An 11,841-nucleotide genomic window follows, 5' to 3' on the forward strand; every position below is an offset into this window, starting at 1 on the left:
CTGTATTTTGAGTTCTTTAATGCTGTTTAACAAGCTTAAATAAATACCCAATAAAACTTATTGCAAAGCTGGCCCAAATCACAAAAGCCCACCCTCACTCGAAAGCTTAACTTGATCCGTTTGTGTGACGCGCAGCGTGGTCAGTTGCTCAAAGACTCATGGTACAGTGTCCCTAACGAGAAACAACTAACATTACTTTGAGGGGACAACACAGCTGAACATAGCTTGGCTTGACAGACATGGCAGATATACGATGTTTCCCTGCCACAGAGGAAAGCACTGGTTTATGTTTGTGTGGAGGGTGTGGGGGGTATCTTGGTTGTACAAGCTGTTTGCTAATTGTAAGGCAGAACTCCCTCAGTAACTATTAGCATATTCATTCCACGACAAAAGAAACGTGTGAGATGAATACTTTGCAGGGCAGTGCTACAGCTCTCTTCTTGTCCACCTGCATCTTCAGGGTCACATACATTCAGATAAAAATACAAACAAACTGAAAAAACTAAAAATCCAGTTTGATAAAAAGGAGAATTCAGTGCACTTTAATTTTGAAACAACTGCAGTATATGGAGTTTTCCACTGACAATAAAAACCAGTGCCCACCGTGTTTTAAGTGGTTTTCCTTTGTCAAACAAACTGGAATGTCACATGAAATAAAAAAAATCAAGTGTGGTTTTCAACCTTGCTTAGAGCCTGTACTGTGAAAATTGTGCAGTTTTGTGCTCGAGACAAACGCAGCTCTACACAACTTGATGCCGGACTGAGCTGGTCTTAAGATTCCTGCTCATTTTGACCGTTATCAGATCAAGATGTACATCTGAAAGTCACATTGATGGTCCTATTATTGTCAGCAGCTGAAAATATTTTAGAGATGGCGTCCAGATTCAGGTGATGGAGTGACAACTGAGCGTCGAGCAGAGAAGCACCGGCGGTCCATCCAAGCTCTGCTCGCATTTACGCTCAACACGATGCACAAAACCTATGCAATAGATCAAAGTCGTGACAGGTGCAACAACCGCGCCAAGCTCGAGCTCACTTACATTCCTACTGACTTTTGTATCGGCACAATAACCATGAACCATTAAAAATAAAATGATGTGGGGCAAATTACAAATGCTAATGACGAAGACAGTAATTGATACTCTGTGGACACCAGCACAGTCTCACCGACCTAAATAACACTTAATTTTTTTTGTGGAACACCGTTCACATTCTCCCTTGAAACAAAGAGCACATTCACCAAAACCAGTGTGGCTGTAATGAGCTAATATGAGCCACTGCAGTTTAGTTTCTGCCACATACAGATGAAAATAAATAAATAACAAAGCTGTTGGATTTAAATAGAAATGATCTCAGGCTGAAGCTCCATGACGGCATCAAAGACGCAGCCTTTCAAAGGAGTTTTGATTATTTTCTCTCTTTTTTTCCATCAAATGAAGACATTTAGGGTGTGGGGACATCACACAGGGCCACGGCTGTTTGCAATTGTAAATACTTCCCAGTCAACACAGTCCTTCACTCTGACTTAAGTCTGGTGTTTCAGGAAAAAAGGGACTATCTTTTGACTTCCATATGGAGTAGCTGCTGCAGCAGCTTTGAGGCTGTGGGGAGCTGCAGAAGTAGGAAACTGGTCAATCTGTAATAATATTCCCGGCTGGGAAAAATGCCATGTGGTAAACCATAGACCACAATAAGAATGATAGTTAATCACAAGCTACCACACGGACTAAAGACATACTGTTACAAGCTATCAGAGTGTAATGTGAGGAGAGAAGTCTCAGGTGAGTTTTATTTTACTCTTTAAAAATTAATTTAAGTGAAATGTGGCCCCTTCTGTCACCCTAACTACCTTCTGAGAGCGGATGTGACACAGCCCTGCACTGCACCTGTCAATCTCCAAGCCCTCACTCCAAGGTGCTGATAGATGAGGACCTACAGAGGAAATTACAGTGTTATCTAATCAGACAAAGCTAGCCACACTGAACTGATCTGCTACTGCTTTTACAGCAGCTCTCTACGAACCACGAGACTGCACTGCATGGACTTTATGAATAGGCCGAGGGGATGTTTAAGCCCCGGTGAGTCTGCACGTCTTGCAGCTGCTTTTAGCGTTGTTAAGATTATCAAAGTTTCATCCTCTGTGTAACACGAGGACAAGATTGCTTCTTATCCAGCCGGGCTGAGGGACTGAAACCTAAAGCAGCGATAGCGTGCGAGGACAGAATAGTTCAGGACCCAGGGGTTAGGGTAGGATTTGTAAAGAAGGTGAGCCCTTCCCTGTGAGGTCGGAGCACCCAGCTAAGCTGCAGGCAGGAGAAATCAAGAAAATTTTTTCAGTAGAAAGTAGCTGAAGATGGATCCTGATGAACTTGACTTACAAGTTGAAATCTGCTACTCCTGTGGGAATCAGGGAACATTTTTGCAAAAGCTCACTAGGCTCAAATGTGCAACCATGTTGTGAAGTACACATCAGGGAGGCTTCTCTAGTTTTTAAGATTTGATAGATGCTTGTTCATAAGCACAGACATGGAAAGAGCCATTAGGCCAGCGGGTAGTTTCCTTCTTCTGAGACATGCTCTGCCCTTGAGACAGCTCAAACCTGACAAAGTGTCCTCGATCGTCTATTTAAATAAACAAACTAAACCCAAATCAGTCCCAGCGTCATATGAGCAATATTTAAAGCAGGCCAAGATAGTCTGGCAACCGAGCATAAACAAGACAAGACCAAGAGTTGATTTAACTACAGTTAAACCCACTTCGCCTCGAAGCCAGTAAGGTCACACGCAAGGAAGGCAAATAAGCTCCAACAAACACGAATACAAAGCGGTGAAACATTAATGATTACAAGTTATTTTACTGATTCCCTCGAAAAAACAGACAGCAGCAACTGAGCAGACAGAAAACACACCCAGGATGAGGTGGAGGATCATGATGGAAACATTCAGTTGTGCTTTCAGTGATTCAGTATTACACAGAAAAGCTGTGAATAGCATTTGGCTGAAACACCTGATGAAACAGAACCAAAGTTTCCCGAAACTCAGCAGCGATCTTAGATTGGATCCAGTTAGTTGGGTTGAAGCACGCAGCCTATCAATGGGAAGACACCAGTCATTTTCACTTCAGTGCTCACTGGGACATTAAACGTGCACGACTCCATAGTGAAGCGGGTTCGTGTCAGAAAGGGCCTCAAGTTAAAACTCTGCCACATCAATCAAGCAAAGCTACCCACTGTGGCGCCCCCTTGTGGTGAGGAAGCAGGCAAAAATAGCTTTTAGAAATTACTTTAAAAGGCAAACAAATTTGTGTCAAATAAAAAATAAAAAATGCATTGTAAAAAAAGTCATAGTTTTACAATGCACGGTCACAGTTTCATAATATGACGAGATGACGGGTGATTAATGCTGATTGGATCTTTGGGATGGTGGGTCTTTAGTATTTCTGAATTCTCTCCCAGATCCTTCAAGATTGTTTGATAGCCACATCTTCTCCTTAAATAATGTCTGTGCCAGTTTACATTTTTTAAATTGAAGGAACAGACTAACTACATTGTAACTGCAAGAGACCATAATATGTCAGGTAAATTCAGAAACTCGTATCATGACATGCAAGCTAACCATTAGCACTGTAGAGTGGGCGTGCCCTTAGTTAGACTAATCTCAACTTTGAGGCTGGCTTAATGATGTGTTCCACATTAATTCAGAAGTCAGGATCTTTGAGTTCCCAGTTGGAATTTTTGTTGGAATGCCCCCTCAACTTGGATTTCTCACTGGGGAAGTCGGAGCAGCCCCACCAACCCTTGGATTGTAGAAAAACTGTAGAACTTTAAATCTGTCCTGCTACTGTTGTGGATTTGTGACTTCCACAAAGATAAGCCACACAGACCACAGACCAGGCTCTATCCATGAACGTGCTGCAGTAGTGTGCTTTTCCTTTCCTCCTTCTAGCCCTTTCTAGACCCTCTATAGACTAATCTGCACTCTCTTGGCCACCATGTCAAAAATACCCTTAAAAATCTTCACAAGCACCTCTTAATGAAACACAAACGCAAGCATTTAGCAGGTAGAGAATGAAGTTGGACTCACTGAAACAACGGCAAAAAAGAGGAAATGTGTGGAATTTGAAGATTAATGTGCAGCTCTGGTCTCAATCCCGGTGATGTTCAGCCTCCAACCGTCACTACTGACCACCTCTCTCATAAATCACCTCCACACGGCAAGCACTGCAGAGCGTAAGCCTCGTCCAGACGATCGACGCCTGTTTTTCAACACATCTCCATGCCTGCTCTAACATGTTAACTATTAGACTTGGAAACTAACAGTCCTATTTCCAGGACATCCATATGGCATATGGTCAAGGTCAGTCATTAGACTGAAAAAATACTGAAAAGGTACAGCCATACAAAGCTGGGACACATTTAGACACAGTAACAGGACTAAGCACCACAGATTAGGCTGCGATGATGTCGATGATGCGATGGCTAAACCGTGACTAAAAATCCTAATTTATTGCCAGTATTTTTTGTGATGAGTCGTGGTCATGGTGTGAGGCTATATAAATAATTCTGTACTAACATGTTCTAATTCAGTCTCAGTGGGAAACACAAACTGTCAGGCGTCAGTAAGCCAAACACAGTAACACACCATGGACACTCCAGTTGCCCATATGACACCAAGCGGTTTGCTGGCAGCAGTAAGACCTTTAGCACACTGAGGCCCGGGAATAAAAAAAGATTTGTGTCCCTGGCAAGCTGCATCTACATGTGTGCATCAGGGACTGATGTAGTTCTTAAGTTTTAACTCCAGACTGCTGTAGTTTATGGATGTTTGCACTTTGGAGTCCGTAAATAAGCATTAGATAAAAACTGGAAGCGTGGCTTTTCGCAAGGCTAGACTGAATTCAAAATAATGAAATAATGGACTCTGTGTGTGTCTGAGAATGAGGAGGCATGGCCTAGTTTGGACGTGTACCGCTCCCGGGGGGGGGGGGGGTTCCATTATACACGAGTCAATTCTTAGGGCCTTTTCCTGGCAAATGAAGGTGACATAAAGTAAAGCCTAATCCTCACCCTTTAACTATCTGCTAGGGGTATACCTTAAAGTATAGAGTGACATGAACACCAGCAAAAGACGCACTAATAATGCTCTTAAAAGATCTGTTGGAGGGGGGACATTCTGATTTCTCCTTGGAGATCTCTATGAAATCACAAAACACTGACTCTGTTTCAGGACTTGTAAATCAGACCATTTGTTTATGCAAAGCCCCGGACAGTACACCAGGCAGAGTTGGGATTTTTAATGACACAGCCCACAAACACCATATGTTTCCTTTAGTCTCAGCCAATGACCTGACAGCGAGAGAGAGAGAGAGAGAGTGCAAAAACCACTCAGGCTGCAGATAAAGCATGTACTGTCCAGGTGGACACAAGCAATTCACACTGCGAAGACCAAAAAAGAAAAAGCATCCTGTGCAGTTTTAATGTGAAAAGGCTACACTTGTATGTCTAAACTGAAATCAGTTCTAATGCTGCTGAATGAATCATCTCTACAGCCAGCGTGTCTCCTATTGGCAGCTGTGGCATACAGCAAAACCTCCCTCCGCTGAAGGGTGAGGAATCCCATTCAGCAGTTTTTTTACTCTTTAGCAGACCATCCAAGATGGAAGCTGGGCAAGCTATCCCTCTATAGGTCAGAGGTCCCCAAAATGAATTTCCAACCCACCCCCTCGGGGTATTTTGCAGATGTGAGATGGAGCGTGATGCTGATTCCATTGATAATCCATTCGCCTGAGGCTTACCACTTGAGGGGGAATGAATGAGGGAGGGATGGTGATTCAGAGACACACCACTCTCCCTGCTCTTATCTGAGCTTCTTACAGCATCAGTTTTGACTTCCAGATGTAGGGAGTATGGGACATTCCTTTTCCAGGGTGGGGTGATCATTGACAGACAAGGTGATAATGTAGCAGATGAACCACTGTCACCTTCCATGAAACCATGGAAAAATTCTGGAAAACTGATTTTACTGTGCCTTCTTTTTTAGACCTCTAGGCTCTGGTCAGAAGCAGCCCGTACCTCCAGTTTCTCCTAAAGGAAAACCTGTGTGAGCGTGGATGCAGGACGCATTAACGGTAGATGTAACGAGCCCCACTGCTGCATGACTACACTTTCTTTTCTGTACCTCTTAACAAATCACTGTTTTACCGCTGATCCACTGCAACCATTAAAAAAAATGTATCAATAACTGCCTCTGGCTTTTCTTTAAAGGGAAGTGTTTGCGGCCTAAACCGCGGTCTCCTCCACGATCATTAGCCCTGTTAAACTTGCAAGGCTCATTGGAAGTTTGCCTTGCAGGTTTTGCAGCTGAATGGCGTGTCCGAGGTTGCACAGAGAGCTGCTTTTTACATTGCATCTCAGCAGTAGGGGATTGTCTTTATAAAACCCACTTATCCCACCTAGGTGACTCTATCCACCCGTGCAAACTTCCAGCCCCTATCCACCCTGTGTCCGTGTCAATCTGAGGGAAGCGCACAGTTTGTAAAAGGAAAAAAAGAGAGAAAGAAGGAAAGAAAAAAAATCCCTGCACACACGAATGAGATCAAGAGGAAGCAATGTGCAAACTTACGTGAAAACGAAAAATAAAGTGGTCGATCCCACCAGGAGTGTGGCAGCAGTGGACACTGGGATGTATTTGGTGGGTTTAAATCTCTTTCCAACGCTGTTGGGCATTCTGTAATTTCCACATTCCTTAATTATTTATTCCGATTGGAGTCGCATGTAGAGAAGAAGAAGAAAAGGGAGATCCAGTGTGGTGTGTGAATGTGCCTCTCTATGGCCGTGAAAGGTACACGCAGTCCGTACTCGCTATCGCTGAAGCTGCATAGATCCTGAGACAGAGGCAGTCATACACAGAGCCTGTGAAAGCCTGGAAATCCCACCCTTACAATCCAGCCCACTGCTGAGGTCACTGAACCGCTCGAAAAGGTGGAGCCTCGGTGCAAACCCGGCAAGCGTCTTAATCAGAACCAATTGCAAGGAAACATATTTGCGCAAATTCTTTCTCATCATTTTTTTTCACCCACGAGATTTTGCTGATACGCAGTAAAATCCGCTTTCCTCGAAAACACTCACCCTTCACCTCAACAATCTGCTGTATCTTTCATTAATTTAATGCAAACCCGTGTGTTAAAGTTTAGGGAGAGGACGCTGCTTAGCTGCACGGTGGAGGTAGCTCTCACCCGTATGTGCAACAGTCGTGTGTAACACGCCTATTTCTTAAATGTTTAAATACTGCTCCGCTTAGCTCCGAGCATGCACACAACACCCAGTAGTCAGAACTGATTTGTCCAACGACTCAGCGTCCACTCTTAAATTCAGCATCCTTATTATTTTTCCCTCAGCACTGACGATAGGCAGGAGCGAGCTCTTGTAAGGGAGGAAATTATGTGCGGATTTGAGCGGCTCCTACGATGATTTTATAGTGAAATGGTGCAGAATGAATGGAGTTCACAGAGCCTCTTCATTCAACGGAGCACAAAATGCCCAAGCTGTGGACCTTACTGTGAAGTTAGGGAGCTGTGCGCCCTCACGCGACAAAATTCCATATTTCAAGCGGGAGAGCGAAGGCTGACTGTTTTGGCTCATGTGGGACACCGTAAAGTTTAGAGGAAACTGATTAGCCTGCTTTCGCTTGTATCGACTGTATTTTTAGTATCCGTCCAACAGCCGGAGCTCAGCAGGTAGTTGCGCTTAGAGAACATATTGGATATTTTTTCTGTTCCTTGGTGTAAAGTTGGAATTAGAAGTCAAAGACCCATTTAACAACAGCAGAGGCGGGGGTGCACTTTGTTAATAGCGCGACTGTTAAGCACAGCTAATTAGCTAGCATTAGTTTCCTTGTTCGGCGGCTCGCGGGATGTCATACAGGAAAACTTTGAAACTTATTTGCGGCTTCGCTGGAGGCTCAGCAGTCTTGGTTTTCGCTGCCGCAGCCGCCGACTCCCGCGGGTTTTTTGGAGAGCAGGGCGGAGAGAGGGTCAGTCGGTGGTCGAGATTCGCCGTCCTTCAAGCTGCCCAGCCGGCGTGTACCCCTGCCAGCCACACGCCAACCCCGACCGGACACGCCTGGGACTTCAACTGGGACAAGTAAGTTAACGTACATGTGTTGTGCCGTGACCCGCTGTTTGTTCTGATGTGGCTGCCACCGTTATATTTCATCCACTTTTCTACCTTTACGTCTGTATTGAACGTCATACCAAACGGGACCAAGCTGCTATGTAACGGACTGAAGCAGGCATCACCATAACTTGGCAGTCGAGGTGTTTCCCGAATGAAAGACATGAGCATAATGACTTATGACGCCGTTAAAGTCCTCTTGCATTGCCGATGGCCAAAAAAGTGTTGTTTTTTTTAACTCTTTAAAAGTCGGTCAGGCGTGGGGATTATTCCCAAGCAGATTTAAAGTCAGTTACGTTAACCCACTTTTCCAGCTCTCACCTTAACCACGTGAGACAGTAAGCCACTGTCTCACCTTAACCACGTGAGACAGTAAGCCACTTCTAATCTCAAAATCACTACGCTTGAACTTTGACCAGGAGAGATCCATCTGCTCTGACCAACGGGAAGAAGAAGGAAAATGCGACCGAAGACCCCACCTCGGAGCAGAACAACAGCAAACCGAAAGCTACACGCAACATCCTCCTCATCAGACACTCCCAGTACAACTTGAGCGGGAATAGTGACAAAGAGAAGATCCTCACTCCTTTAGGTTAGTCGTTCTTGTTTTTATCCACAGGAAACTTAATAGGCAGCCTGCATGCAAAGTAATGCTGGGAGGTAGCCTTGGTGAGTGCTGGGGCTGTCTGTTTGTTTTGCTCATACCCAACCCCCAGATTTTCCTTGTTTCTGACAGAGCATTGTTGGAATGATCAGTGTCTCTCCATCCGCAGGCCGTGAACAGGCCGAGCTGACTGGCCAAAGGTTGGCTGCACTTGGATTGAAGTATGACGTGTTAATCCACTCCAGCATGACCAGGGCCACGGAGACAGCAAATATAATCAGTAAATACCTCCCAGGTAACTAGAAAAGGCAACACAGCCAACCACATAGACTCAAGTTTGGTAGATTCTGAAAACGTTACATTTAAAAGTTCTACACTTGAAGTTGTCTTATGTCCCTGTGGGTCCAGGAGTGGAGTTGGTGAGATGTGACTTGCTGCGAGAAGGTGCGCCTATTGAACCGGTTCCACCTGTCACTCACTGGAAGCCTGACGCTGTGGTGAGAGAACCTACAGCCCATTCCATCTCTGGAGTGGCTGTAGGTTTGATATTCTTTCTTTTTTTCCCCCCCGGATTTGCTGATACCTAAGGTAACTTTGTTGCCCACGTGTCTGTGCAGTTGTCCTGTCAAGTGCTTGTTGAGGCTTACGGGTGCAAAAGTCAACCAATACATCAGTGCACTGGCATAGGAATGAATCATGAAAAGAGTTAATTTCCAAAATATTGGAAATGAGGAGTCTTGAAGCTGTTCACGTGCTTTAAACAAGCTGGTAACTGTTGACAAAGGAACAATCCTATAAAGATGGATTTTTAATGTGAAAGTAAAGATAAGCTATTACATTTCTTTAGAGACCGGAGTGCTGCTGCAGCAGTTTCATGTATTGATCTCGAACTCCAGTCCTCGAGGGCCGCTGTCCTGAAGCTTTTCCATGTGTCCCTGTTGCAACACGCCTGAGTAAAGTTAGCAAGAGTATAGAACTTGACTGCATGCTGAAGTGGCAACCCCTAACCCTACTCAAGTAAATTTAAGTTAATGTAAGTGTTTGGGGAAAAATATACTTCTAAAAGTACTTTTATTGCAATGTTCATTCACTCATGAGCTGCTGTAACATGAATCCAATGGCTGAATCACCACCACAGCATGCAGTTAAGGTCTATAGAGTCTTGCTAATGACCTACTGATTGTATTCAGGCGTGTTGCAACAGGGACACATGGAAAAGCTTCAGGACAGCGGCCCTCGAGGACTGGAGTTCGAGACCCCTGATCTAGCGTTTGTTACATCTGCCACATAGTGGGCTTCTTTTTGGAATAAAACTCTTCATGTATTCCTACAATGCACACATGCATTGACTCTGCTTTGGGGTTCATACAGAATCCTTTTATGTGACAAAGGTGGCTTTCAACCTTTCTACTGTCCTCCAGCAGTACCACGAAGATGGAGCTCGCATTGAGGCAGCCTTCCGCCGCTACATCCACCGGGCTGACCCCAAACAGAAGGAGGACAGCTATGAGATCATCGTGTGTCATGCCAATGTCATCCGTTATTTTGTCTGCAGGTTTGTGCTGTCGCTGCTCAGCTGAGGCCAGACTTGTTGCTCTTTGCTTCGCTAATCGATGTATTCAAGCCATTTCACATAGGATTTCTAATTTGTGCTTCACTTGTGTCATTGTGCTCTCATTAAAAAAGTTATTTCATTTAATGACATGCAAATGAATTTATAAGTATTTGATCCTCTGCAAACAAGAAGGAAACATGCTTTTGTGCTGGTTTTCTGCTAAGGGTACAGGAAGATTTCACTGCATCGTGGGGCAAATAGTCAGGGCCTTGTACTATAAAATCTTGGATGATTGTGTTCTTCCCTCAGTCAGAATATTGAAGATGGGTTGTGAATCAGTCTTCCAGCGTAACGATGCTCCAAAACATCAAATTTATCAAGGGATCCAATAATTATTCCCCACCACTGCATAAGATATTGCCCATGCTGACATGATACTGAGATTACACAGTACACTCAATACACTGCAAGACGTTTTACCCCTGAGATTTTCTTCTTCACTGGAAATTGGTTAACATTTGCTTAGTTAACCCTCACTTATCTGATAAGCTCCACTGCAATAACTGTGGACCTCTGTTAAGGTGGGGGAATCTGTTAGCATGAAGAGATTTGGCGCCAGTGTATTGATGCGTTACAAGAGGAGGCCTTGTATATTGATGTTCTGTCCCAGTCCTAAAGTCACTGACGGAAGAACACCTTTCCTATTCCCTTAGATCTGTTTGACTGAGCTTCAGTTTATCCTCTGAATAACTGACAAAAAGTAGTTTAAGAATTGCACAATCCATTTTTTATTTTTATTTTTTAAAAAGAAAAGAAAAAAAGTAGATATTGGTAACACTTATCATATTCTTTATTCCTCAGGGCTCTTCAGTTTCCTCCAGAGGGCTGGTTACGCATGGGTTTGAATAATGGCAGCATCACATGGCTTACCATCCGCCCCAGCGGTAGGGTGGCCCTCAGGACTCTTGGAGATGCAGGATTTATGCCCGCGGACAAACTAACACGGACCTGATGGGCTGACCCATGAAATGTTTCTCCTTAAGTGTCTTCAAATAAATTATGGTGTTGTTTTGTAATTGAACTCTGATGTTATCAGAGACTTTGTGGTGGTGGTGTTATTACTTCAGTGCCATAGGATGCCAGAAGTGATTAACAGCTGCATAGCAACTCCTCCTGAATGTAATGAAGAATTTTTACACAAGTGACTCATTTTTTTCAAACCAAAAAAAGAAATATTTGTAAAGCTGTTGAACATGCTATTAGCGTAACATTTCAGGATTATGTTGTGGTGCCATTGTAGTGAATAAAATCATGAATGCACAACTTGTCACATTTCTTATTTTACTGATAACACAGCCAATGAAATAAGTGGATACATTAACAGTAAAGTAAGAGTGAGGGTTTTTTTATTGATTAATTGAAAGCAAACGAGGTCTAGACATACAGAAAGAGAATTCACCATGAAAGTTAAGTTTTAATAAAGCACAGAATGCTAAAAGCACAAGAAGCATG

General features: G+C 43.8%; 2 protein-coding genes across 4 annotated transcripts in view; one reads left to right on the plus strand and one right to left on the minus strand.

Annotated features, from left to right (window-relative positions):
• Positions 1 to 6,953, minus strand: part of zdhhc8b (zDHHC palmitoyltransferase 8b) — a 57,792-nt gene extending 50,839 nt beyond the window's left edge. Inside the window, exon 1 of one of the 2 annotated variants that reach the window (XM_084947027.1) lies at positions 6,621 to 6,953. In XM_084947027.1, coding sequence (XP_084803153.1) covers positions 6,621 to 6,724 — 104 coding nt within the window. In that variant the 5' untranslated portion in view covers positions 6,725 to 6,953. Of the gene's footprint in view, positions 1 to 4,082; positions 5,544 to 6,620 lie in introns of those variants that run through there. The other variant, XM_084947028.1, reaches the window with a different exon arrangement.
• Positions 6,954 to 7,620: 667 nt separating this feature from the next.
• Positions 7,621 to 11,652, plus strand: pgam5 (PGAM family member 5, serine/threonine protein phosphatase, mitochondrial). Of its 2 annotated transcripts, none has more exons than XM_084947029.1 (6): positions 7,621 to 8,140; positions 8,590 to 8,762; positions 8,944 to 9,069; positions 9,183 to 9,271; positions 10,196 to 10,329; positions 11,191 to 11,652. In XM_084947029.1, exons 1-6 carry the CDS (start codon positions 7,911 to 7,913, stop codon positions 11,339 to 11,341), a joined length of 903 nt encoding a protein of 300 aa, XP_084803155.1. In that variant the 5' UTR covers positions 7,621 to 7,910; the 3' UTR covers positions 11,342 to 11,652. The 2 variants fall into 2 exon arrangements, with proteins under 2 accessions (XP_084803155.1, XP_084803156.1); XM_084947030.1 differs by having other exon boundaries at positions 10,199 to 10,329.
• The last annotated feature ends 189 nt before the right edge of the window (positions 11,653 to 11,841 follow it).

This window comes from Perissodus microlepis, chromosome 12, assembly GCF_051167445.1.
Source record: "Perissodus microlepis isolate ML-2025 ecotype Zambia chromosome 12, ASM5116744v1, whole genome shotgun sequence".
Lineage (NCBI taxonomy): Eukaryota > Metazoa > Chordata > Actinopteri > Cichliformes > Cichlidae > Perissodus > Perissodus microlepis.